This window comes from Calidris pugnax, unplaced genomic scaffold, assembly GCF_001431845.1.
Source record: "Calidris pugnax isolate Ruff unplaced genomic scaffold, ASM143184v1 scaffold32, whole genome shotgun sequence".
Taxonomy (NCBI): Eukaryota; Metazoa; Chordata; class Aves; order Charadriiformes; family Scolopacidae; genus Calidris; species Calidris pugnax.
Genome location: NW_015090783.1, coordinates 2,108,671 through 2,135,713, shown reverse-complemented (window position 1 = coordinate 2,135,713; position 27,043 = coordinate 2,108,671). Strand labels below are relative to the sequence as shown.

At 43.4% G+C, this 27,043-nt stretch overlaps 1 protein-coding gene across 5 annotated transcripts in view; it reads left to right on the top strand.

Moving 5' to 3' along the window:
* The window catches only part of PITPNM2 (phosphatidylinositol transfer protein, membrane associated 2), a 135,301-nt gene that overhangs the window by 72,774 nt on the left and 35,484 nt on the right, over nt 1–27,043 (top strand). For all 5 annotated transcript variants that reach the window (XM_014962044.1, XM_014962028.1, XM_014962037.1 and 2 more), the window contains 7 exons: nt 6,972–7,186; nt 8,811–8,932; nt 10,623–10,856; nt 18,104–18,427; nt 21,382–21,477; nt 25,100–25,204; nt 26,061–26,131. In XM_014962044.1, coding sequence (XP_014817530.1) covers nt 6,972–7,186; nt 8,811–8,932; nt 10,623–10,856; nt 18,104–18,427; nt 21,382–21,477; nt 25,100–25,204; nt 26,061–26,131 — 1,167 coding nt within the window. The remainder of the gene's footprint in view (nt 1–6,971; nt 7,187–8,810; nt 8,933–10,622; nt 10,857–18,103; nt 18,428–21,381; nt 21,478–25,099; nt 25,205–26,060; nt 26,132–27,043) is intronic.

The following is a 27,043-nucleotide window of genomic DNA, read 5'->3' as shown; positions in this document are numbered from 1 at the left end:
AAAGTGCAGGCTCAAAAATACTATTAAAACCCATCCCTGAGGGAACAGAGTTCCTAGCTCCTGACTGCCTTTAATACTGTCTTTCCAATATAACCAGTAAGACTGCACTCAACTCCTGCAAAACAGGAGTAGAGAAGCTTCCCTGTTTGAGGGCTGTTTCGCTCTATTTTGGCAAAGGTCAAGCCCAGTGAAGATGACTGCTGCATGATGGTGAGGATGCTGAAATGGGGCTTGAAAGACCTGGATGCTAGACCCGGGCCTGCTTACAGCTCTGTGTCTTCAGGTTACTTTCTCCCTCTTAAAATGGTGCTTATTAATTCATTTTTAATGTGAGAGGACTCAGTCTGACTGTGGCACAAAAGCCTTTGACAGCAAGAAGTTGTGTGTGCTGTTCTACTTCTGCACTCTAATGCATTAATAACAGTAAGGGTGATTTTTAATTTTAATTTAATTTATGTAACTTCCTGCTTGCTCTTAGAACATGTTATGCACTGATAAAATTATGTTGGGTTTGATCTGATCAGAAGTTCTCCTTCTTGGCTTCTGTAGGAGTGGAATAGTACCATCTCCTCTGAACCCTTCTTTCACACAGGGGAAAAAGCTTTTTGCTCCAGTATCATCCTGATTATGGTGATATCATTTTAATTGAGTGGTTTAGGTCTTTGAAACACACATTTTGAAATGAAAAAAAAAACAACAAAAACCAGCCTGGGAAGTATGACTCTACTTCTAAGGATAAACCAACACTTTGGTTTTATAGTCAAAGACCAAATTTTTGATTACCTGCAGTGAATACTGTCCACGAATGGTGCCTGGTCTATCAGATCTCTGTATCAGCAGGCAGAAGGTTGTCGGTGGTGAAAGCAGATTGCTCATAATGAATTAGATGTCAATTCAAATGCTCAGAAAGGAGTGGTTAACAGAACACAGAGCTGAGTCATACTGCAGCAAGAGACAGCTGAAGGGAGAACGGATACACCTATGTGCATGCACATCACCACTGTACATGCTATCCGTGTACCAAAATCCTGTGCTGGGGAAAAAACTGTTAAGAATAAACAGTGCATTACTTTCAGAACCTTTTGGTATTTTCCAGTATCTCTATCATTGGCTTTCTGGATTTAGGTGCTGTTTAGTTCTGGCTTGCAGCAGCTATGGCTGAAACTGTGCATCTGTTGTCATGCTGGTTTATTTGCGGGGTTTGATTATTAGTATCGCCACAATAAGCCCAGATACATGGCTGAGGCTAACAGGCTGCTCTGCTTCTAACCTTATAACCTCTCCCAACATTTCTGGAAATGGCTACCATGTGCAACACTCCAATCGTAGTCTAACTGGTACCTGCTTTGTACATGCAGCTTCTGCTCTTGCACAGTGCCTGCAGGTAGGAGATGATGATGGCTGGTAGGCAGCTGCTGGGAGCACATCAAGGAAGGCAGCTGGTGATGGAAAGAAGGCAGCACTTTGTAAAATTAGAAGAGTGGAATCTCCATCAGCATCAATAATGTCCAACCGGAGATAGTTGAGAATATTTTCCCTTAATGTATGGAAGGGATTGAAAACAAGTAGTTTATTCCTCTCCCAGCCTAAATTTTGTTACTCAACTCTTTCTGTCTGAGGAGCCTTCATATTTCCTTTCTAAAACTGAACAGAAAAAAATTTAAACAGGTCTGATCAGGGAAATCAGGTCGTAAAACCTGTCCAGTGCTAGCAGGAGTCATCCATCCCAGGCAGCTTCAGTTTTTTGTTGACTGGTGGATTGCATGGGGCAATTTAGGCTTTCTCTGGTTCCCAAAGGACAGGTCTGTTTCTGGGGACTTAATTGGCATTTGTGGTAGCCTTAGCATCCAAAACAATAAAAAAATAGTAATTGGCCATAGAGAATGTTTTCCAGCCTCCCTTTCCACAAGAGTATGAGCAAGTATGTTAGCAGGATCCTCTGGGGATATTTGCTGTCATGTTCTTGTTCAGTGGTTACATAGATGCCTTTGTTTGCTGTCACTGTTTACAGCTGGTTGATGGTTTCAGTTAACTTCTTGTATCCATATTTGTGTGTAAATGGGATAAAAAAAATCCCAATACTTCAGTGTTATTTTAATGGATTCTCCCAGAAGAATTTGTCTGGACTATCAAAATACCCTGTTGCCAAATGGGAGCGGGAGGAGGAAAGCAAAAAATCTTCTCGTTATTGTTTCCAGACAATGATTTGTGTCTTCATTATTTTTGGACAACGGGTCTACCAAACATAGTGCTGTCAATCTTCATAATTCAAATAATCTCAAATCAGAACTCTGCCAGGTCATTGAGGTAGGCCACTGGTGCTGTGTGTGTTGCTGTGATGCACCAAGAAACTTCATCGTGAAGCTAAAGCATTTCAGCCTTTTGTAATCACTACCTAACTTATTTAGATTGAGGGGTTGTACTGTAAACAATTATCAGTGGTAAACAAGGTAAGATTATGGCTATAATCTATTTTTAAAAGCTAGCACAATGCCTGGATTGCCTATTACCACCTTGCAACCTACCCTATCTTTACTGTTCTCTGCAGTACCATTGCAGTGCTCAAAGTAGTAAGTTACAATAAAAGAAACTTCAGGAGAAACTAAACTCCTGAGCCATTTGCAGTGCTGCTGTAGGGTTTGCAGAGATTCTCTGTGTAGGCACCTGAGCCCGTGCTTTACTCGGGGGCTGAAACACAAGGAGGAGGACTCTGTTGATTTAGGATAATAATCTCCTTTGTCTTCTGAGCAATACTGCGTTGGTTGGTGGGGTTGGTTTTTCTTCTAATTCACCAAAAGCAAAACACTACAAGGCAAGTTTAATTTCCACAGCCTGACTTCTGTATTTCTCAAGCTGATACAATAAGGCATATCTTAGTTGTTTTACCCAGTGTTATGCATTCTTGTTCTGTGAATGCTGTTCCTCCAGCTGTAGTGAGAACTCCTCAAGATGTGGGGGTTTCCATTGCCATTGGCTGTCATTCCTTTACTGAGCCGTACCCCACTAGAAAAACAAACAACTTGTGTTTAATCACCTGGTCTCACTCAGTTGTTCCAGGAGAAGTTTGCTGGACTAAGGCATTGCGAGATGTGGTCCATGGTGTTGGCTGATTGTGAGACACGTTTCTGACAGGGAAAGGGGATGGGAGATGTGAGAACTGATCAACCTGCCTTTGCTAGTGGAAGGCTTTGTTTACAGCCGTTTGTCTCCTGTTGTGAAGGACGGATGATAAATGGGGTTAGGCTAGCCCAATGTTTAGATGACATTCATGGGAATTATTCATCTATGATTGTTATGGTGAGGTCATGTGCTGTGTCCCATGCTATGCTGCTGTGCCAAGAGATTTATTTTAATAGAAGCCTTTAAGTAACTGGCATTCTTGCTAATCATGGTGCATCTGCTTCTCTGGGTTCCCTGTTATGAGTAATTTAATGCTATTACTTTAGCTAGAAGGGATCTGTGTCACCATCTGTCCTGGAAAGCTATTGATGGGACTGTGCAGAACATGGAGTGTCATCAGCAGAGAGAGGGACTTCTAAAGGGATGACTGGATTTCCTGTTGTAATACAATATAAGACAGTTTACTGTGATTACAGCTTAGATAACTTGCATATAGAGGCTGTTAGCTACTCTTTGATTTTGTTGGGGACCATTCCTCAGATATTTATATAGAGGGAAGATCCTGTTTTCAGTGAGTAGCAAGGAGTAATAACCCAGGTAATCTGCTAAATAAAGTCTCTACTTCTCGTAGGGGTTGTGGGTCTATGAGGGTGAAGCCTTGAAGACTGACCCTAAAATGCCTGCACATCTGCCACTCCCAGCAGACAGATGCTCTTTGGAGAGGGCTTGCCAGACACTTTTCAAGTCAAATGCTTTCCTAATCAATGGTTATTTTTTAATTGTTGTTTGCAGACCACTTCCTTGTAACAAGCCCTCTCCACGCTTTAGCGGAGTCACAATAGACATGAAGAGGCTATATGGTTGAAAAGCAAATTACTCTCCACTTCCATAAGTGGTGTGCTTTCACAGTACCACTTAGGCGCAGAGTATCATCCTGGTCTCTTGAGTGCGTGTGGCTGATGTCTTTATTTTTATTGTCTGAGAAAAGTATCTTCTTTTTGTCTTTATGACTGGTTGGTAATGGTACCGTTTGCCATCTCACCTGTGTTGTTCGGTCCTTCCTGACCTTGCTGGGGCTTGTTGCCTTCTCAGCAAGCTAACTGGTGAGCATGAGAGCACACAGGGCTGGAAAGCAGCTTTGTGTAGGTTTATCATGCAGGGTTTTTCTTTGACCATACTATCCTTCCCAGCAGTAAGTTATGTTGTGTTTTGAGTATAAATTGGCCTGACTCAAAGGTCCTGGCTCAAAAGATAGTTTGGGGTACAAGCTTTGCAGCTCTGATTTGTTGGGGTTTTTTTGGCATGCAGAGGTGCAGCTCTTATTTCACATTAATCTAAGAAAATGTTCTTGCTGTCCCTTGTTGTATCTTGGAATGACAAGCCGGAGGAATGTGTAGCACCAAAATTTGCCTAAGGCTTTCGACTGGATGAAAGAGGCTGTGGATTGATCATTTGGAGAAGCTGAAGGAGGAAGCTTGCGCTGCTCTCAGAATAGGGTTCGTAGTCTTCTGCAGATGCATAGAAATGACTAAAATAGCCAGAAATGGGACATGAACCGACTTCCGCAAAGAGTCTCAGTTAATTTGGGTTGTTCCCTTCTTACTTCCCTCACCGAGTGTTGGGACCATAACACCGTGCCACCCATCACATCTCCAGCCATCAGACAGCTCTGTCTGAGAAGCTGAGTGTTAGCGCTACCAAGCTGCTTAGGGAAGTATTCGTTTAAAGCAAATTTGGCCAATCTTGCAGGTTTGCTGGGGTTCTAGCTGTAGGGTGAGAACCAGGCAAGTCATCTTCATGCAGAGAGGTTTTATCAAAACTGGTTCAATGGGGGAAAGAAAAGTGGAAAATGTTAGGGTTAGCTCTGTGTGTTTGGACTGTCATTGTTGTCTGGGCTTCAAAGCCAGACCCTCTGAAGAGTGTCAAGAGGTGGAGAGCTATTGGAGGAATGGAAGGCATATGGCGTATCTCAGATGTAGCTCTGAAAGGAAAAGTATGAAATCTCACTCTGAGAAAGGAAGCATACAGGGTATTTTTATCCATTTTTACATTGAACATGGCTATTAAAAAGAAATCTTCAGTGTGTTGGTTTTCCAGTGCAATATGAGCATTTGTAAATCTGGGAACCAGGTGCTGAGTCCACTTAGTGCGGTGGTTTCTTTTGAAATTTAAAATCTACTAAATATGTTTTGCTCCCAAATGAGGTCTTGCAGATTTGCCTTGGAATTGCTGGTAACCACACAAGCTAGAATGGAGTTTTAAATCTAGCCGGTGTATGATTCTACATGTGATAACTTGGCACAAAGAGAACCCATATTTCCTCTGCTTATGATTTCCACGTGCTTATGCCATATAATAAAACTCTAGATCTCCATAATTTGTATCAACTGTTCAGAGCAGATGCTGTGCTATTATTCTGTCTGACACATTCGCTATGCCTGCTGGGTTACTGCCTTTTCCGAGACCTTTGAATTAACCAGATTTTTGGGTCATCAAGATTATTTAATGTTACTGTCATAAATATTTGTACAGGACTTGGTCAGTGCTTATATAAGAACTGAAAGACAGTAATTTGTTTTAAGAGGATGTGTGTTTTAATGAACTGCCAGCTGAATGTTAGATATAAACTGTAAAAAAGTGCTTTGGAGCAGGAAAAAAATTACTATTTAGACTGTCAGTTATTTAGATTTGCCGGTTACAGCTGTTTAAATTTAAAATCACTTGAGAGTTCTTTAAAAAGAGGGCTATTTACTTCTAAATAGCTGTGTTGGCTTATCATCCTGTCCTCAAAAGAGGAGAAGCTGATCTCTTGCATCTTATTAATCATTTTCTGTTAAACCATGTTATCCTTTGAATTGTTTGTATGCCAAAAATGAGAGGTTGTTGTTGTGTTATATTTCACAGTTGATTCTTGTATAAAATTCCATTTTTTTTTTCTTACTTTCCAAAGTACTTTCCTCTCAAATACAAACAATAAACTCAAAATACTAACAATATGAATCTGTTGTTTGGAAATGATGAAGGTTATACATCATCCAATCTGCTGAAATGTGTTACAAATGAATAAATATTTGGTTTGCCTCTAGCTCTTCTTAGAAGCACTGAAATTAGTATTTTTTTATTGAAGGAATTTTTGCCAGGTTTCTCAATGAGGGACAATGTTACAAATAAGCCAAAATAAGGAGGCTGCCAGGGGGTGCTGTGTGCATTCTGGCAAACTTGGGTTGTTTCTTCTAAATATCTTAATTAGCAGAGCATAGTCTCCAAGCTGTTCTTGGAGAGCTGCTGCCCTGCCAGACCACAAGCAACAAGCCCCCAAATCCTGTGGTTTTAGGTCATAAAATAGTCATCAGTGCTGTGATGTTGCACCGAGCGTGTGTATGATTCTTCACGCTGATACAACACCACGAGAATCTGCCAAGTTGGCTAAACTCCCCTGCACCGTGTCATCCACAGATGAGAAAGCTTTTCCTGCTCCCGAGTGGTTCACAGCTGGAGCCCAGGTTTCGTGTGCTCCCAGGAAGAGCCATGTGTAACCTGTTGAAGGAGCAGGAATCGAGGTGTCATTAGGTCACCATTCAGACTGTCTCTTATTGCAAATCCGGGTTTTTACAGGATCCCTGATAAATCAGATCTCTGATCTGCGTTAGCCAGATGAGTCTCTAAATCTTTTCCTTTATAATCTCTAGGTTTGGTAATCTTACTGCCAGGATCCTGCTACCGTTCTGCTGTCTGTATGAAGCGCTGCTCAAAAGGAGTCCTAGAAACCATCCCCGACGTTCATGTGCTTTGAGACCTTGGTATGTACAATGCACTGGGAGGATTAACTGTGACATATTTTTCCCTTTCAGAAAAAGAGCAGAGAGGAGACATGTGGGGAAGGCAGTGGAGTAGAGATCCTGGAGAACAGGCCGTACATGGATGGACCGGGAGGCAACGGGCAGTATACTCACAAAGTGTACCACATTGGTATGCACATACCCAGCTGGTTTCGGTCAATATTGCCCAAGGCAGCTCTGCGAGTCGAAGAGGAGTCGTGGAATGCGTATCCTTATACCAGGACAAGGTAAAACTTATCAAGATGTCCAGAGACATCTCCCTACTTTAGAGAGAGGATTTGATGTCACTCTGTGTGGCAGTGGCATCTCTTTCATCTCCAGTAATATCCTTTAGAGAAACTGGGGTCAAGCCCTAAAATTCTTACACAGTGCTTAACCTCAGGAGTTGCCAGAGCTGACTGCGTACATACTTGGGAATTTGTGGTTGCTCTAAAATGCGAGCTGTTTTGTCCATCAAAGCATGGAAAAGCTTGAATGGTTTTTATTTAGTCTGGTATCCTGCACTGCATGTTCTGCTTAATGTCGCAGATATCTGCTAGCTCAGTGAAGTTATAAATGTACAGTGATGGGACAGTTGTCATGCTGAACACTGTCAAGTAAGACAGGATTCATTTGTTTTAGAGGGGAAGAAAAATCTTAATAAATAAATAAAAAACCTGGTGCTTCTTTTCTGTCTTACTGTCATTTAGCTAGAAAATAACAAACCTACATCCTATGGTTTTCACCCTGAGACGGGAAGAGCGCCAGAGGCTCTGTGAAGCCCTCAGGGACCTCCTCGTTTCAGCTGATTTTGTCTGGAAGGACTTTAGATACTGTGGAATAAATAGCCTCTATGCCAGTTAAGCTGGTTTAGGGCATTTGCCCTTTTCCAAGTTTACAAATCTGATATTGCTGTCACCTTTCTTAATAAAAAGGCTTTAATGGATATTTTTATTATTATCAAAAAACTAGAAAAGTTTCATAGTTCTGATTTTGCTGCTCCCTACAAGTAACATTAGTCTGGGTGAAGTGGGGAGTCAGTGCCTGCGCACAAGCAGTTGCTCATGACTAAATATAATGGAGCTGTCTGACTTTGAAGTGATTAAAGTCCACTGCCGGGCTGTTTTTATCTGTTCTCTTGAAATGCCCATGAGTCAATCAGTTGGCCAGGAAACCTGGCGCTGCACAGAACCAGTCCGTATTTTATTCTGCCATAGCTTCCAGGCAAGAACTCTGCTTTTCTCCTGGTAGAGATGCATTTCCAAGGTTGTCCTTGTGTTTGTATCTGTGTCATACCTGCAAGGATAACATAACTTGTGAGTACAGCAGACCCAAAAGTTATCTCCTTGCTGGAAACTGCTCCTTTAAAAGCAGTCTGTCCTGGTAATCTTCTCCTGGAGGAGATGTTGTCAAACTAAATTGCAGGTTTTTGTCAGTGTCTTTGCAAAGTGAGACGTGGTAGTCCTCTCAGGATTTCTCCTGCCAGTGCTTGCTTGTTGCCACCCTGGGAGGTTTTTTCTTGGTCAATATGGGTGCCCAGTCTCCAGTAATTGCATGGGGTACATTGGTGTCTTCTCACCTGCAATCCATGTAACACCTCATGGGGAGCACATCCCTTTGCTGTGGGCTTGGGATTTTACCAAACCAGAGCTATTCCAGTGAAGCCACACGTCCGAGGCAAGCACGTGTCTTAAGAAGTTATCAAAGAAAATCTCTTGAGTCTGTAGAGTTGGTATTTTAAGCGTACCTGAAGTAAAACACAAGTGAAGGCTGGCTGGGATTTGAGGCTGATTTTGTACATCTTAGGAAAGCATTTTCTCCGCTTGTCAAGCTGAGCGGGATTAATTCTAAGTGCATTGTTCTCGTTTTCAGGTATACGTGTCCTTTTGTGGAGAAGTTCTCTATTGATATTGAGACATACTACAAAACTGATCCGGGAGACCATGTAAACGTGTTCAACCTTTCTCCTGCAGAAAAAAGACAAACCATTCTAGGTGACTAGCCTTTTTCTTTAACTTTTTTTTTTTTTCTGCTATGTAAAGTGTTTTGCTTGGTGTGTTCCATCTGTCTGTCCCATTTTCCCCTAAACACACACCTGCATCCCTCTTGGTGTCAGGCTGCTGGTTAGGGTTACATCAGGTAGAGGGAGGACACCTGAGTTCTCTTCTAGGCATGATGTAAATCACATGGAAATAATTTGAATCCCCTGTCTGTAAAATGAAGCTGATGCTTTCCTGTCTTATTTGTGCAGCTCCTGAGGGGAGTAAGACATCTAATGATTTTTGGGAGTAAAAAGAAATAACCATAAAAGAGGAAAATATTGATGTATATTTGTGTAGCTCCTTCAAATATATGAAAATCATTCCTATCTGCACTTCTGAAACATGAAGGTGTATTTCATTTTTGCTTCCCCTTCTTTTAGTCTTGCCCTCATGCAGGTTAATGCTGCAGCTTCACAGCTATCTTTGGGAGATTGGGTTAATGAGCCTCATAGATGTATGGATTTAATGAGAAAAAGCAAAAGGGAACGTCTTACAAAAAGGCAGAGAATGGCAAGTGTCATAGCAATTCCTGTCTTGCTGTCCATCGTGGTCTTTGCCCTTGGCAATTGCTGGGGACCCGGCTGCGTGGCAGGGAGCCCTGGCAGTGACAGCCACGCGGGACTGAAGCATCCCTTGCTCTGAAGCCGCTGGGACTGGAGAAGTGTTGAGCTCTGGCTGACTTCTGGCAGTCCCACGCTGTGCTGGCCACAGCAGGAGCTCTGGGGAAGGACATCTAGTGGCTGCTCCGGCTCCTTGAGTGCTGTTGACGTGTGGGACATAGCAGTCATCCCGTGAAATTTTACTTGAGTGTTAAGTGATTTAAAATTCTCTGTTTTGAACTTCAGATTGATTGTCCTCATTCCTAAGCCTATCTGATCGGGCTTTCAGTGCTGAACAAATAGGCTTGAGTCATGCTGCCTCATTGAGAAGTGTCGGAAGAACTGTTGTTTCTTGGGAAGTGCAATCCTGCCCTTCAATCCAAAGTTCAGATACTTCTGCTGAGATCTGGAGTGGGGGCTGCAGATCTTTAAAATGCGTGCATTCACTCTGCTCCCACTGCAGTTTCCACTTCTCCATTGTTGAAGTGTTAACTGGGACTTAGATTAAACTTTCTGCCTTCCATAGTACATCTGGTCTAACTAGCACTTGGGGAGTTACCAGTAACTTCACTTGATGGACTCCAAAGATAAGCTGTTCAGTGGGTAGCTTCTTTTCCATAACAGTGCTAAGAAAGGACAGGTGTATTTAACTGTCTCAGATGAGACAGAGCTGTAGCACTAGGAGTGATATTAGAAAAGCTGAAAGATGGAGTGTACAAAAGATCTTTTTGGAGCTGGAAAGACGGAGTGCGCGGATCTGCCAGAGTGCTGTGGATCTGCAGTCACTGTGGGCAAAAATATCTATTTGGAGCAAAGCCTCTGTTTGCTGGAACTGTGCGTACTAGTTCCTCTGGCAGAGCTGATCGCTGCCCAGGAGCAATGTATAAACAATTTAAATATCAGTTGTTTAAGTGTAAGTAAAAAGAAACTAAATTGCTATAATGCTTCTGGGACTTACTAAAACAGAAATAACTCCTGAAAAATGGTATTTTCTTTTGTTTGGGAAAAGGAAATGTCTAACTGTTTCTATTCTCTTTCTATAGATCCTATTGATATTGTTAAAGATCCTATCCCTCCACATGAATACAAAGCTGAGGAGGATCCGAAGCTGTATAAATCAGTGAAGACTAAAAGAGGCCCCCTGTCAGAAGACTGGATTCAAGAGTACAAGAACAACCCTGGGAAATACCCCATCATGTGTGCATATAAACTTTGTAAAGTCGAGTTCAGATACTGGGGCATGCAGTCGAAAATTGAGCGGTTCATCCACGATGTTGGTGAGCATTTATAGTCTTGCACAGTTCACTCTTGACTCTTTAATGTTGTTTCTGAATTGAAACGCAAAGGTGAGGTATGTGCAATGTATCAATATCCCAAGATACGTCTGTGAAGAGATTCTCAGATCTAATTATTCTTTTGCAGAGCTGTGGGTTAGTTCAGGAAAAATCATGTTATTCTGTCACTTATCATTGTATGTGGGAATCCAAACCGCTGGAAGGGTTGCCACTGAAAAGGGTTTCAAGTCCTGTATAGGCAGGAGCTTGCATTCTCTTCTTTTAGACAAGGATTTGACTATTCAACTTTGCCGTATCTTTTTCAAAATACACCAGTTTTCTTTATTTTGGACAAAATCCTCAAAGGCTGCTCAAAGAAATTAGCTTCACCTGGTTTCAGAAAACCTTTCCCTGGAACATCCCTAGTTTCTACCTGCTGTGTGACAGCAGTGGTGGGTCTCTGTGTGGCTGTACATCTCTGCCCCCCAGGCTGCGGTGTTCAGGGCTCCCCACCTCACTGTGCTATAACCCACCACAGGTCATTGACAGCTCTCAGTTGAGAGTAAATGCTGCTTTGATTGATGCAGCATTCTTAGGCGAATGCTTTTAAGGAGGTATTATTTGTGTCCCAGAAGTAACTAAGTAGAGACGGTGCAGGTGGTAGCAGTGCTGGCAGCAATTTGTTCTTTGCAGAAAATCTATAACACAACCGATACAGTTTCTGAGCCTTACCAGAAGAGACAGGATCTATGACTGGGTGGAAAACTTAAAGAACGTTTTAAAGAAGCATTCTCATCTCAAAAAAAAAATAAATGCAGAGCTGGGGCTCTTCTATGGCAAAGAAGGGTCATGTAAAGGATACTACTTGCTTTCTGTTTTACCTCAAAACCAGGACAGTCCTCCTACATGACCTCTAGAGCTGTCCCTTCTATATGCAAAGCTTCTTTGAAATGCCTGATGCTAGCATAAATAAGTAATTTCATAGCTCTTTTCAGTCATACTGTGCTCCTGAGAGCTAATGTGGAAAACACTGATAGTGTGCACCACTCTCTGAATAGTCACAGGTTGCTTTCTTAAAGCTCCTTTGGTTTTACTTTACCTCCAGATGGAAGGTTTTACCTGTTACAGACTGTATTACAAGTGGCTCTCTGCAATGAGCTCCCTTGGCGTTGCGGTGACACGGGTTAATTTAGTGTACACTGCAAAACATGGGGGCAGAATAACAACTCCATTGTATCTGTTAAATGAAAAAGAAGCATGTGACTCTTCCAGTTGTTCAGAGGTGTTTGGCATAGATTAAACTGTGGTCCCTTAGAAACGTTTCTTTTGTATTTCATGAAAGATTGCCTGCCATTTTCCTCTTGATTGAGGCTTTGCGGAGAGCCGAGCCAGCTCATTGTCTGCCTTTCAAAAGCCTTTCCACGCTGTTGTAATGATGGCAAATACTGTTTTTCAAAGTGGTTAAGATGCATAAAATCAGAAAAGTCTTTAAGGCAAGGCAAAGTTGAGTGAGTGAAAAGTGAAAGCAAAAGCTTTGGGTATCCACAGAGGATGCGTAGCCTTCTCCTGCAATGGGGTAGCCATGGGGAAGCCATTAGTGAGTGGGAAAAGTGCCAGAGCACATCGACTGAAGACAGCAAGGTACGATGATGTTTAAGTTGGAAAGATTTGGGCTACAACATGACTGATGGGGCTTATATGCTGGGGTTTCAACTGGTGACTGAAAGCAGATGGAGACCTCTGGTCCACCATCGGCTGCACGATGCACAAGCTCTCAGGTGCCAGAGATATTCTTGTGGGCCAGCCACTCCTTGGCATTTTTCCCCTGGTTCCTCTGTTCCCAGCTCCTGCAAATTTGTTTCTTGGGGAATTAGCGCTTTCTGTGCAGGGTCGCCAAGGCAGCAAGAAAACGGAGGCAGAAACCAAGAGCAGGATCCAAATCGATGCCCGAGGAGGGGAGCAGTCCTTTAGTGGTGGTACAAACTAAAATTAGAGAATGGTTTTAAAGAAGAACATGTCTGAGTTAAGTGACGGATGGATTGTAATATGTAGAAAGGCTACTGAGTGCAGAGGGAGTAACTCTGGGGGATGGTGTTGAAATGTTCTCAGTCTTACTGAGTGCAACAGCCATTTTTTCTGATGACTAATTGGACAGTTACTCAGTGCTTTGACAGCCTGAGACACAGACTAAAATTGTGGGCTATTAGTCTACTTGGCTGTAATATTTGTATGCTTTTTTACTCCTTTCCCATAGAATTTAAAGTTTAATTGGACTGGCACTGCATAATACTCTGCTCCCACTTGCTTCCTAATGGTGCACGTGGGCTCTGATTCTTTGCTGTTAAAAAAGTGTGGTGACGGTGTATGGGTTATTGATTATATACTATGGCAAAGTGTGTTCCCATCCCAGTAACTGGAGCTTTGTCTAAGCCAGTGTGTCTTGGGCTAAATATGCCCAAATTGTTGCACAGTGATAAAGCGGGAGCTGTTTTAGCAAGCTCTTTTGGAGAACTTTTACTTCACTTAAGCTTCACTTCACTTCCTCGAATGGAAAGTTCATGCAGAAGGACACTGCCCGTTGTGGCCTGCAGGTAGTCTTTTCAAGGGTAGGCAGGTTGATGATAGCACGATGCAGATGTCACCACAGGCTTTTCTTCGTGAGTGGTGTGAGCAAGGCAAGAAGGGATGATAGGGAAGCAAACAGACAGAACTGCGGGTTACCTTTGATCCAATCCATTCAGACAACCAGAACTGTACTGACGAGGTTATGGGATCTGTTGTGACATGGAGGAAATAGTGTTGCACAAGGAAAATCAGGTCTCCTTTACCTGCTGCCAGGATGTTGTGAGAGTGCATTATAAAATGATTTGGGATGTTGCCACTGAGTACATAGTCAATAGGTCTCTGAACGGTTGTATTTTATGGATAGTTGAAGGAGTTTGGGCAGGAGTTGGTGGTGGGTTTTTTGTTTTGGCTTTTTTTCCATTTACTTTTTGTTTCAGTTACTATTTTTACTTCCAATTTGAAACACAAACCCAGAACTACAGTTAAAAACAAAAGCTTTTTAAATTCAGCTAAAGACTTTTCTCTGCCCTGGCTTGTCTCATGGTCATTTACACTTATTTTGTGAGATTAAGCTCAACACCACAATCTGCAGGCAAATCATTTACAAGAGTTGGCACCTCATGGATTCAGCCAGTCTTTGCAGCAGAGTTGTTGAGGTGGTGAGTTTGAAAGGCAAGTGATTTGAATGTTTGCACCCTGCTAGACTCTTCACAGACAATCTTTCTGCACAACGCAGTGGGAAATATTATAATTAAATCAACACAACAGTGATGGGTACTTCTGAACTCAGTCTGCATGTGTACATTTGTGCATGTGTGGTTTCCTTGGTTTTCTTAAACCAAAGCGTTGTGCTCTCTAGAGAAACAGTGAAGTCTTGCTAACTACTGATATTACTGAAATTGGCTGGTACCTGCAACCTTATAAAAACCCTCTTCCTGTTATTTTTGATTGACTTTAGTTGGGTGACTTGCCCGAGACTGTGGGGTTGTTCTCCAGTTGTGGGCAAGAAGGCTCAGATGAACATGGTGCACACTGGGTGGAGGTGGAAAACCTACTCTAAAATTGTCCCCAATTCTGTGCTGCTCAGTTCTCTTTTTGCACCAGAAAGACCTCTTTGGGAGACCACCTCCTACCCTACAGTTCTTCCACACTGCTGGCTTTGTTTGCTGTGTGGTGGTGGCAGGAGGGATGGAGGAGTGTTGCTTTGCCTAGAGCCTCACCTCTATTGGGCTCGTTGCATTCTGTCCCACCTGGAATAAGGTGACCGGTGGGATGCTGTACCTGACCTGTCCTCTCCAGCCAGCTTCCACTGCCCAGGGACAGCTTGCCACAGGCTTGTAAGGCAAACTGCCAAATGGGCTGCAGCCAGCCATGAGGCACAGCTCAAAAGCACAGTGTGTGGGGTTGAGTGTGGGACAGGGACTTCTCAGGATGAGCAGGAGGCATTCACGCCTCCCCTCCTGCTGGAGAGAAAGACAAAAGCGAACTGGACCACAGATGCCTTCAGCACTGTCCTGATGGGCATCTCTGATCTGTTAAAAAGAGAATTTTCCCCAATTGCACTCTGTTTCCCAAGTCTGATCTGTCCCCTCCTCTTCACTTTTCAAACGAAAAGCTTGTTTTTCTCTAACGTTTTGATAAAAAATGCTTTAAGACTTGATTTTTTCCATTGCACAGGGAGGAAAGCAGTGTCTGTAGAGGTGAGGTCAGTCATTTGTAGCTGGATCTTGAATCTGTACAGCTGGGGGGGGCACTCGCTGGGTCCTCTGGGTCTCTGCTGCCTATTGGAAGGCTTCAGCGCTGCAGGCTGAAGATTAATTCAGTGATACGCTCACTGCTGGGCACTGAGGGACTGCTTAAGTTTTCCATCCCTAGCAGTGAAGATTTTTTTCAGCAAGCTATGACTTCTATTTTTCAATTTATTCTGTACCTGGACAGCCTCATTCTCTTCCAGGATTTCTCCCTGTGTTTAAGAAAGAGAAATGCAGCATTGCTGGCACATCCCTGGTGAAGGCCAGAGGCTAGGAAAATAATCTCATTCTTTTGGACTTCATAACTAATCTGGAGCGAAAGAGGCACAACAGCCCTGTAATGCCATTCTATTTTCAAAAGAACGAGGCTTTAAGGAAGGGTGATTTGGGATGTCTAATCAAAGTGATGTGAGCAGTGCAGATGGAGAGGTCTGTGGGTTGGGAGGAAGCAATACAGGCAATTTTTGTGATCTAAGACATGAAGTGAAAGAAGGCAGAGAGGAACTTTAGTAGACTTTTTTTTTACCCCCAAGTGGTTTTCATGTTCCCTCTGATGTTAGTCCATTAAAACAAAGATATGCAGTTGGTGGCATCTGTGCCTTTATGCAGCATTTCCAAGGAGCTGGTGCACTGATACATCAAGGCTGGGTCAAGGAATGTGAGCAGAGGCTGCTGAGACCTGGAACAGAAGAAGCCTTGGTATGAGAGCAAGGGGACCTTTCTCTTCTGTCTGGTTACAGTCTGTTTTCAAGGTGTTTCAAGCGAGGTAGAAGTGGACATTGTGAAAGTCCAAAGGATAGTTGTGGTGTTTGGACCTGAATTACAGCAAGGGAAACCTTCTGTTGGCTTTCAGTGTGGATGTGATGGGAGTTTAATCTTCGTTTTTAAGCTCAGCTGGTTGTCAATCATAACAGGAGGTGAAGAGGCTAAAACATTCTCCTGTAGTTCTGCAAAAAGTAATCTAGCGGGGGAAATAACTCTGAATCTCAACTAAGGTTGAACAGAATTAAGTTGCCAAGGCCCCTTGTTCTGCCCCCAGAAGGTCACAGTGTGCTGTTTCAAACTTGCCTCTCCTACGTGGAGCTCCCTTCTGAAAGTCAGGCAGAGAAATGCATAAAATATTGATAGATTTAATCTTACTGTACAAATGAAGTTCAGGTTGAGTTGGTCCATTGCGTTAGCCGCTGATCTCAATGGTTATTTCCTCCTGATAGGTTGACTTGTGATGGCTGGTGACATTAAGAATTAACCAAAGTCCAGAGCAGAAAATAAAGTGCCCAGGACTGGAAGGGAATAACTACATAAAAATTGGCTTTATATAGGATTTAAAAAATAAATTAAAAAAAAAAAAAGAAAAAAGTGATTGCTGAAATAAAAGGAATATTTAGGGTGAAAACCACAGAAACTGTGGCAGTAGTGAGATCTAAGACTTACTGTGCAACAGAGAAGCAAATGATGCTGGAAACCTTAGAAGCCTTGTGTGCAGTGGGATCATCCAGCTTTGGCCACGTTCCTGGAAATGGAGGTGGTTTACGAAGGGCCATCTTTCCTCTTGGTGGTGCTTTTAAATGATTTTAATGTAGCCTGTTGATTGCTCTCTATCTTACAATAGCAGTAGTGGTGGTGTGGCCTATGGTTTTTGGCCAGGGTCTGCATTAGAGTGAGAGGTTGGCTGCCCAGCCTGCCAGCTTTTTGGTGCAGTATGTTTCTGCTTAGCAGAGAATTGTGGATCCATAATCCCGGTGACAACAATTCCCACTGCTGCTTTTGTCATGTCCTTCAACCCATCTCTGCCTCAGTTTCACAGTAATTAAAGGGAGAACAATACTTACTGATTTTTGTATTTATTTCTTTTCCCCAGAAGGGCTCCTGAGAATTAGTTTGTCAATATTTATAGAAGCTTTTAAAAACACCATTGCTACTGTGTGCTCCCATCAGTAATAAATAGCAGTTTGGAGCTTTGACCTATCGTGAGCTTTTAGGCAATAATATTGGTTGAAATCCTGAGTGACTATACTGTTTTAAACGTCTTGATGGTATGATGATGTTAGTCAACAAGTTTAAGTCTTGGAGGAATGTTTCTGTTGCCTGGTCAGAAGCATTGTGTGTTGATATTGAGATAGTTCTTCCTTTCACATACGTCATATGTTGAAATATTTTAAATTGACTTTACCTGCTTCATTGTTCTCATGCAGCAGAAGACAGATGGTGTCTGCAAAGTAAAGCATCTTTATTCCCTCCCTGACTTTTCTTCCCATCCCATTATCTCAGAAGCTTGTATATGTGATGCTGTTTCGCTGATATATAGGAAACAGGTTTCCAAGGAAAGGAGGGGTTTTAGTCTTCAGCACTGATTTGGGATGTGCTTCTGTCATGTAACGATCACAGTGGGGTATGTAGTGTTCATGAAGGAACCACTTGAAACTCTCCTGCATACAAAACTCAGTGGTTTTTGTTAATGATGTTGGCTTGCTTTTTTTTTTTTTTTTTTTTTTTTTTTTTTTTTTTTTCCTTCTTCTGGGAACACACTTCAGTTTGAAGGCTGGATCCAAATGTTACATCTTCCCAGAACTTGATGGGAGTTGCAACTGTGGTCTGTGCCTGGCTTCTGCTTGGTGGAGTGGACATTAACAAGACAAAGTCCTGGATCTGGAATTAGGAAATAAATCCCTCCCCAAGTTAAAAGCAGTTGCAGAGGACTGGCTGATTTTTCCATGCATGGTTGATTAGTAAGAACTGAGGAGATAAAGTACATAAAGTGACCAGTTTCCCATCCTGACGCTTGCTATATGAAGGTTCTTTACTGTAGCTTTTAGCATTGTGTTGTTGATGCCACTGCAATGTCCTTATCATGGTGTCTTGACATTTTGGGGAAGGGAACATGGATTCCTGCAGTCTTGTTAGCATTGGTGACGGGGCGTTCTGGCTTTGCAGGCTTGCGGAAGGTCATGGTCCGTGCCCATCGTCAGGCTTGGTGCTGGCAGGATGAATGGTATGGACTCACCATCGAGGACATCCGGCAGCTGGAGAAGGAGGCACAGTTGATGCTGGCTCAGAAGATGGCCCAGTTCTGCGGTGAAAATGATACTGAGCAGCACGGAGTCAAAGACGCTCCTGGTGAGAAGGATGTTGAAGCCAACACAGTTTCACCTGTTGACACAGAGGATGTTGCTAGTAACAGTGAAACAGCCTCTGGAAGATCACTCACTAAGCAGTGGTCCACCTCTTCCAAGTCCTCACGATCTTCAAAGAGAGGAGGTAAGATGCTGATGATGACTTGCTCCTCTGAAGTGCATGGAGGTTGGGCTTTTGGGGGAGGTATGACCATGTCTCCTTGTGGCTAGCACCTTTGGGCCAATGCATATTTCTTTTGTGGGTCCTTTTAACTCAGACCTTCTCAGCTGGTGTTGGAGGCTCAGTCTTCTCAGGTGACCTGTTATGGGTTCGGAAATGTGTCTATTCATTCCATAACTGTGACTCAGTGGCACATGGCAGAATTCTTGCTGATCTCAAAAGTAGAGAAACCATGAAAACTAGTAGAAGAGCATGCAGCAGCTGGCTAGCAGCATTGGGTCTTGGAAGATGACAAGCAGCAGTACAGAGAGAGTTAGTCCCTGCTGCCCCAGACCACTAATGGCTTTTATAGGGCCTTGTCCTTCAGCAGTGTTCCCATTCTGGATGTCTGTCTGTCTGTCTGTCTGCTGTGTCACAGAACTGGCTGAGCTGTGGGTCGTTAGGGTTATAGGTTACTACCTGCCATTCCTTTCAAAAGCAGACATTTGGCTCCATGGGTGATGTGCTGTAGCTCACACAGCGAAGCACCCCCATGGGTTACTGGGGAAATCAAGGCAGGTACCCCCAAAAAAGTGGGTGGTGGCTGCTGCCTTCCACTGGTGGTGATGTGCGGTAGCTGTTCAGAAACCAAACCTCACAGCCTGCCGTTAGGTGGGACCACGGATCGTGTTTGTGCTCCCTTTTAAATACCATTCAGCCAGCTTTTGGGATTTTGCTGTTAAAGCCCCTAAGGATACCCGGTAAGGACTCAGCTTCGAGTCCTGAATTTTATCATTCACCTCTCCCTCGGCAGTCACCTCTCTTTTGCTGTGTTAAACTCTTCCCTCCCTCAGACCATTCTGTACAAAGGGGTGAATCCTCAGTGAGTTACAGACAGATGGCTTGAACCCTCAGCAGTCCCCTCTCCTTTCAGTCAAGCGCAGCTGATAGCTGGGTAATAGCTGTCACAGCAAGAGGGCAAAAAATTCTTGATTTTTTTTCTGTAAACCCCAAGGGGCAGCATTTTTTCCAGTGACAGCGGAAGGGAACATCTTGGGTGAGTGGAGCTTCTCCATCTCTCATTTGCATTAAATATTGTTGAGTTGAGTCTCCATTTTTATTTACCACTCCATCACCGATTTCATCATGGGGTGAATGAGGGATGAGCAGTAGTTTTACCTTGCGATGACTCACTGGAGTGAGCCCCAGGGAAGAACGTACCAGCTGCTTCATAAATCATTGTATAAAGATAAAAATGCTGGCTACTTTGTTTGCACCAGGATTTTATATTGATGTGCCTGTCTCTCATTATGCTCTTTGTTATGAACCCTCTCTGCCAGTGCTGACATGTTCATTGGAAGCTGTAGGTTTCAGACCTCTTAGGATTTCACTTGAAGGTTTTTCACTGGTAGCAAAGCGTGAATTTCTTTTAAACGGCAGAATGTCTCAGCTTTTACAAGAAAAAGTAATGAAAGAAATGAATTGTGATGTGCTGGGGAGTACGTCATGCAGATATTTTAATCCTTCTTCATGCTGGCAGCATATTAGCATATGGAAGCAAGGAGGGCTCTCTCGCCTTACCGCTACCTCCAGCTGGAAAAAGCAACGCCTTTTCTCCAAAAGATCTCGGTCCTTTCTATACCATGCGAGCGAGACCTCTGGTGACAGCAGGACCCTTGTCGCCATCCCATATGTTATAATATGCTCTATTTTTAGCAACTATTATGTGAGTGCCTTGACGTCACTCCGGCGTGAATTAGCTCTGCTCTGCCAACCTCCTCGCTCGCTGCTCCCGAAGGGGTGGGCGGTGGGGTAGTTGGGGGCTGCCGAGCCAATGCTGAGCTGCAATTAGGTGACTCTGCACAGGGTCTCCATCCTCTTTCCACGTGACAACCGGGTAGCCAAATTAGAAGAATTTGACTTACAGATTTAGCTCTGTTACAACAATAGCACGAAAGGGCTCGTGCAGCTGTCACAGTAACCAGAACCTTTCAGCGTCTTTGGATATGCTAAATGAGAATTTGTCAGTCTCCTCAGGTTTTTGCAGTGTTAGGTTGGGTGGCTGCCGCGAGCGCCTCGTGTGCGCTGTGTGACACGCAAGAGCCATCTGAAGAGAGGAGAAACCCTCTCTCTCGTCGTTCTCCAGACAGTGCTCCCTTCAGTAGAGGGTTGTTCTGTAACAAGTTCAGCCAAGAAGATTCAGGCTGGATCAATGCTAAATTATATCTGGAAAAAAAAAGGCAAAAAGCCATAACGTGTTTATATTTATCACAGGGAACTCTGGAGGGGAAAATGAAAGGGAGCAGGTGGGTGTGAGAAGAGGAGGGCAAACAGGAATCAAAAGGACCATTGGGTTTTCTCCTCGCTCCGTCAGGACAGCCGCTCTGACAGCTCCCTATGAAGTAGTTGGATAGCATGTTGTTTAAATCATTCAAGTTTAAAGTTTAAATAGATCTCTAATCCAATTTGTGTGGAAGCAATTTCCTTCCAGAAAACAGATTATTTCTATCCAGGCTGCTCTGCTCAGCTACCCACCCAAAAGTTAGCGAAGCAGAGGCATGGTTTGTGTGCTGATTAGAGGCACAAAGAAAGCTTCCAATCAGCCTGCTTCCTTCCTAATTGCAAACTTTAAAACCCAGCTGATTTTGCACGTCCTACTAACAATTATAAATAGCTGCCATTCAAAATAGCACAGGAGTGATACAAACAGCTTGCTTTAATGTAGCATCTTGCTGGCAGGTTCTAACAACAGTAAACAAACAGGATCTGTAGAGCGGTACACTGACATCACACCAGCATCATCGGGGTTTTGTGTTTTTAATATTGCAGCAGTGAATTTTCATAGAGAACACACGACTCTTCCTCCAGCAAAGATCATGTTGGGAACTCTCAGTCTTGTCGATGTCGCGTATCACATAAGGCTTTTTTGTTTTCTCCAGCAAGTCCCTCACGCCATAGTATCTCCGAGTGGAGGATGCAGAGCATTGCCAGAGATTCGGATGACAGCTCAGATGATGAATTCTTTGATGCACATGGTACGTGGAGCCTAAATCGCTATCGTTTGTTTCCTGAAATGGTGGGGTAAGAGAACGGAAGGCATGAGGGTGGGGGGTGAGTGGGGAAGGAAGCGAGACTTTTTGCTTTGTTTGAAGTCTGTTCCTTTCTAACCAAGATACGTGCAGCATCAGCGCAGCTTCTTCGAGCATCCCCAGCATCACCCAGCAGACTCTTATATTTAATGTAGCAACATTTTAGATTCTGTGTGATCTATATGAAGGGATCTTGCACAGTCATAACCTTTGGAGCTGTATTTTATTTGGTGAAAATGAGTGTGGGTAAAATTCAGCAATACTAACTGGACTGTGGGTGTGTCCTAATGATTCCGATTCAGTGTGACTGAATATTTTTCTAATTTATTTTTTAATCAGTAGGAGATATGATTAATTGTCCTGTCTGGGCCTGAAGAGACACAAATTTGCCTTTATTAACTCCTTGTTCTCCTATTTCAAGAAATACAATAGTGAATGCAACAAGGTGCTTCAGGTGCCAAAATTAATCAGTGCTGATTCCTGAATTCTCAAAGTAATTTTGACTATCCGTATTAGAGTAAGCTGTGGTATTTTATTTCCCTGTGCATGTATCTGTGAAGAGGCTTTGTTCCACTGCATTCATTTTATATATTGTACTTAATGCGTATTTAAGCCTGAAAGGCTCCATCTCTACTGACAACAGATGGACTCTTCTCTCGGCTTGTAATGCTAATCTAAGTTAGATGCGCAATGTGTGCTGATGAAGTTGGTGACCTTTCTGTGAAATGCAGTTGTTCAAAGATGACGCCCCAGTTTTGTAAAGCAGAATTTCCCTGATGTTCAGCTAAAGTTCAGTCTCCAAAAATTGATGGTATCGTGTTCCAGAAGAGTTCTCACATCGTGTATTCAGGCATCCATCTCAGATTCTGGGGTAAAAAAGCAGCATGCTGTTGTAGAGGAGTGACTTGCACAATAAGGCAGCTTAAGTAGCCAGGATGCGTGCAAGTCAAGGGATGAATGTGTCTCTTGCCTGGAAGGAGAAGGACCAATTTGGTTTAAGTGTCCCTATTTATTAACTTATGTAGCATCTACAAAAACTATTCAAGGGATTTATTGTAGCAATATGCATACAAGAAAAAGAGGAGTGAGTCATCGAAACGGCATCATTGCTATCCACCCTCTTTTTTGCCTTTTTAATTACTCAGTAATAAAATTGAGATCAGACAGCTCTGCCTGGGATCCTGGCCCCCAGGGAATCCCTGACATGTTCCTAACAGGCCTGGGAAGGGGAATTAACAAAAATGAGCCTTGTGCCACAGTTGCAATCGGCACCACTGTTGCCATACCTTGAGGAGCTCACTAACAGAAAAAGCAGCTCCTTTTGTGTTAGCACACAGCGTGTCTCCTTTTACGTACAGATTGTCCCTCCCCAGTCCCCACAGTTGGGTTTGAAAAGTCTGCCTTGTCTGATGGGATTCTGGTTAATGAGTTGAAGCCTTGATGTGTGCTGATCAACTCAGCCCTGAGGAACCTCTTGTTGCCCCTTGGCCCGCAGATGACACGTCCCAGCTCCGGGTCCGTGAGCCGGGATGAAGCACCCACTTGCAGCTCATCCTGCCAGGGAGGGGAGGCTGGTGGGGTCGGTACCATGGGAACTGGCACAGAGCAGGATGTGAGTCAACACCAAGCAGAGTTCCTCACAAGTGCTTCCCATACATACACACACGCATTTCCTCGCAGCTCAGTGGGCGTAACCAGAGCCAGAGAAGATTTCTCCTCGCTGGCTTCCCACTCATCCTCATTCACTGGTAAAGATAGTGACAAATACAGTAATATCTAATATCTATCCTGTAATGAATGCTAATAACGGGAGTAATATCCCATGCAGTGATTACTTGAGCAGCAAGAAGGGCTGTAATTAAACCTCTCAAGGAAATAAGTTTAATATTTAGATTAAGTTGCTGGAGGAGCTTTGAGTACAATCGTCCTCCTAATTCTCCACCAGCATGTGGTGCCTGCTTGTGCTTTCCACTTGCTCTGAACAGGTAGCTCTGCCCTCCCTTGTGCAGGGAAATGGGGATTTACTCAGATTCTTTCCACAGCTGAAAAAGGAAATGGCATGCTGATGCGAAGTTTCCAGGTCACTCTCTTTTTATGGTCAAAGTGTAAATAGAAAACTCCTAAAAATAATTGGAGTCTTTGCCTGGCTCTGCACTTAGTCCCCTTCATGTATTTTTTTTAAGATATTGCTCAGATTTGCTGAAAAGATCAGTATATTTCATAATCTTTTTATTCCCCATCCTAGGATTCTTCCAACTAATTATTTTCTTGGTAACTGTATAGCAAGAAGAAAGGAGGAATCCTAGTCTGGGACTCTGAAGATTTACAGCTTTTAGATTTTCAAGACATCTGTAATTGCTGCTGTTATTATTATGGTTATAACTCTTTATTAAATTTACAAGCCCAGAATTTTCAGGAAAGAAGTACTCGGCACAGAACAATAAATAAATTAGAAAGCACTTAACCTCTGTAACAGTAAAAGATACATCCTCAATGTGAAAAAATAAAAGAGAAATGAAGGGGGCAAAAAAAAAGGAGCCAGCAACCCATACCAAAAGCATCTTTGGAAGATTTTTGGTTTCCTGGGTGTCCAGGCAGGAGCTCCAGGGCTCTGTTTCCATCCAAAGAACCTGCCAGGATGAAGCATGAAGCGTGGGAGCTGCAGGGTGCCCTTCACAGCTCGTGCTGGGTCCAAGTTCTTGTCCAGTAAAGGAGCCACCAGGCTGCTGCTGTCTTAGAGGACCTCTGGTTTGATACAAGCATTTTTGGGAGCCCTTTCTCAGATCCAGACTGGCCTCCCTGTGTTCAGGCTTGGGCTGAGAGCGAGCTCAGCCTCCCACGGGGGAAGTCCACGCGTGTTGGATAACCTCACCCAGCCCAGCAGGCACGGGGGGTGTCTGGTGGGGAATCTGGGGTAAATTCATCTGGTGCTACGGCTGCTGATGGCTGCTCAAAGGAATTGAGCGAGGGGATGCAGAAGATCCTGAGGTAGGAGGGAAATGGCAGACACATGTGCTCAGTGTGATCAAACAAGTCTCATCTCCTAAGGAAATCAGGCTAAAGATATCCCAGGGAGTTCACGTTTCCTTTATTACTCATGCCTTTTTAGGTGTTCAGTCCCATTAACAATAGCAATCCTTGTCGCTGCTTCCCCCAAAGACCTCCAGCAGCTTTCAGACAGGTCTGGGAGGATCCTAGTAGCAAATGTTATTTTGTCTTCTCTCCTGGACTGGAACATACTGGCTGCTTTAGCATCATCAAAAAGCATGGCAAGACGGACATCAAACTTGGTACCTGAAACGGTGGCATTAAAAATCTGTGTTATTTTTTCCATGCCTTTAGGTGTTTTGTTTGTTGAAAACATGCAACTACAACATTTTTTTTTAACTTTGATTTCTATGTAACAAAAGCTGGTAAAGTATAATGTTTTATTATGGTTTAAGCCGTTCAAATGTTTATGAGATTACGTAGAGTTATGGGGGCCTTTGTTTTATTTAAAATTCCGTTCTGTGCTCTTGTTTGTATACATATTTGTGTGTGTGACTTTCAAAAAATCTGTTTTTTAAAGAGGACTTGTCTGACAATGAGGAAATGTTCCCGAAAGAAATAACCAAATGGAGTTCCAATGATCTGATGGATAAAATTGAAACCCCTGAATGTGATGATGTCCAGGGTAAGTGTATTTTTTTTAAGAAAAAACTGCATGTGATATTTTACAGTATTTCCAGGTAATTGTTACAGCTACAGTCTGAAAAAGGTAAAACTTGTTATCTTCATCTCACAAAAGGAGAAGCTGAGACAGAGCATAAAGATGACTGGCCAGTACTGCTAAAAAAGAATTGCCTAGTGGGAGATGGGGTAGCTCTTGATTCTCTTTTATTTTCCGCATTGGGTAGGCTCCTCTGTGCAACAGCCAGGATTCTTTAATATAATGATGAAATATTCCAGCTCTGTCTTGAATTACTTGAATTTCTCCTGGCTCTTCTTTCCTCTTGCTCCATCCTTTGATCTTGTCTATATCTGCCTTGGTTTTATTTTCTGCTCATCGTTATGAAATTTTGAAAGGAAGCTGGCTCCTCAGCCAGATCAATTCATGTAGCAGCACAGTGGAAGATGACACTTAGGCTTTCTGGTACAAAGTCGGTCTGTGTAAGCACAGACATATGAACACATCAAATCTCTGCTACCCCAGCACAGTTCAAGCAATTCCTATTCTTGTCCCACAAACCGATCATTTCTGAGAATTGCGCGGGGATTTCCCATTGTTGCCATGCTTAATGAAGCAGGGATGCTGGGTCCTTGTAATGAGAGAAGAGCTCGATAATGTCCTCAGCGCTTCCCAAGCTTATGAGAAACTGCTGGAAAATAAGTTCTCAGGTGGGAAGAGGTGGGAGGGAGGGAGAAAGCAATTTGATGAAATAATTAATGAAATAATAATGGGGGGCATTGGCACAAACACTGTCTTTATGGAAGAGTGTCTGCCAAACAGCATCTTGCAGTGCTGATGTTTTAAACCTCTGTGCTTCCAGGTGACTTGTATCACGAGACATCAGCAGAGTACCACGTTGGCTCCAGTGTGGAGAGGCTCAGCATCATTGAAGTAAGTGCTTCAGTTTCTTGTAAAGGGATCCTTTGTTGCTGGGAGGTGTCCGTGTGTGGTAAATGGGGTAAACCCTTTGCTGCGAGCGGTGTATTGTCTTGTGTGTGGTTCAGAGCCACACCGACATGCTGTGTGCTTCAGGGTCAGGTTTAAGGGATTATTTCACCCGTCTTTAGAACATCATATGGAAAACGCTCTGTAGTTTGCAGGCAGTGTCAGGTATCCAGCTGGAAAAAATACTAATCCTGTGGGGATAACTGCTGCCTGAGGCGGTGCTGTGCAGAGCTCTCCTGCTAATGCTGAATGAGCTGGCATGGACGTGGGACACAGGGACACAGCTCAGCTCTGGCCCACTCTTCAGAGCTGCTGAGGGTCCTGTTTGGAAACCAGTTACAGCACAGTCTGTGTCAGCACTCTGGATAAAATAATAAATAAATAATGCCTACCTATCCCAGCTTTTTAGACTTGGGCATACAGGCTTTTGCAACGTGGTGTCCCCGTGATACACGGCGTTTTGGAGTGGCTGTAGTCATCCTGCCCTTAAAGCATCTGCCTGGCTGTTCTGCAGAGATGGTGTAGCTGCTTGCAGAGTGCCTGAGTTACATCGTGGTCTGTCAAAGACTGTGAGCGTGGTTTTAGTATTACTCTGTGTGCCAGGCTGTAAGTTCATAGTGGTTTGGCTTTTTCATAATAGACTGAGAGCTCAAAGGCCATGGGGAGAGTGTGTGGCTGGGGATGGGAACAGCTCTCGCCATTTCAAGATAAGCAAGTCACAGCCCTAAGACTTCTCTTAGAGCTCAAGGTGGTATGGAGAACTTATTGTCGTCTTCAGAGGGCTGTACAGACTCAACTCCCCCATGTTTCTGCCTTCATTTTAGTAGAACAAACTTCAAAGAGAGATGAAAAAGACAG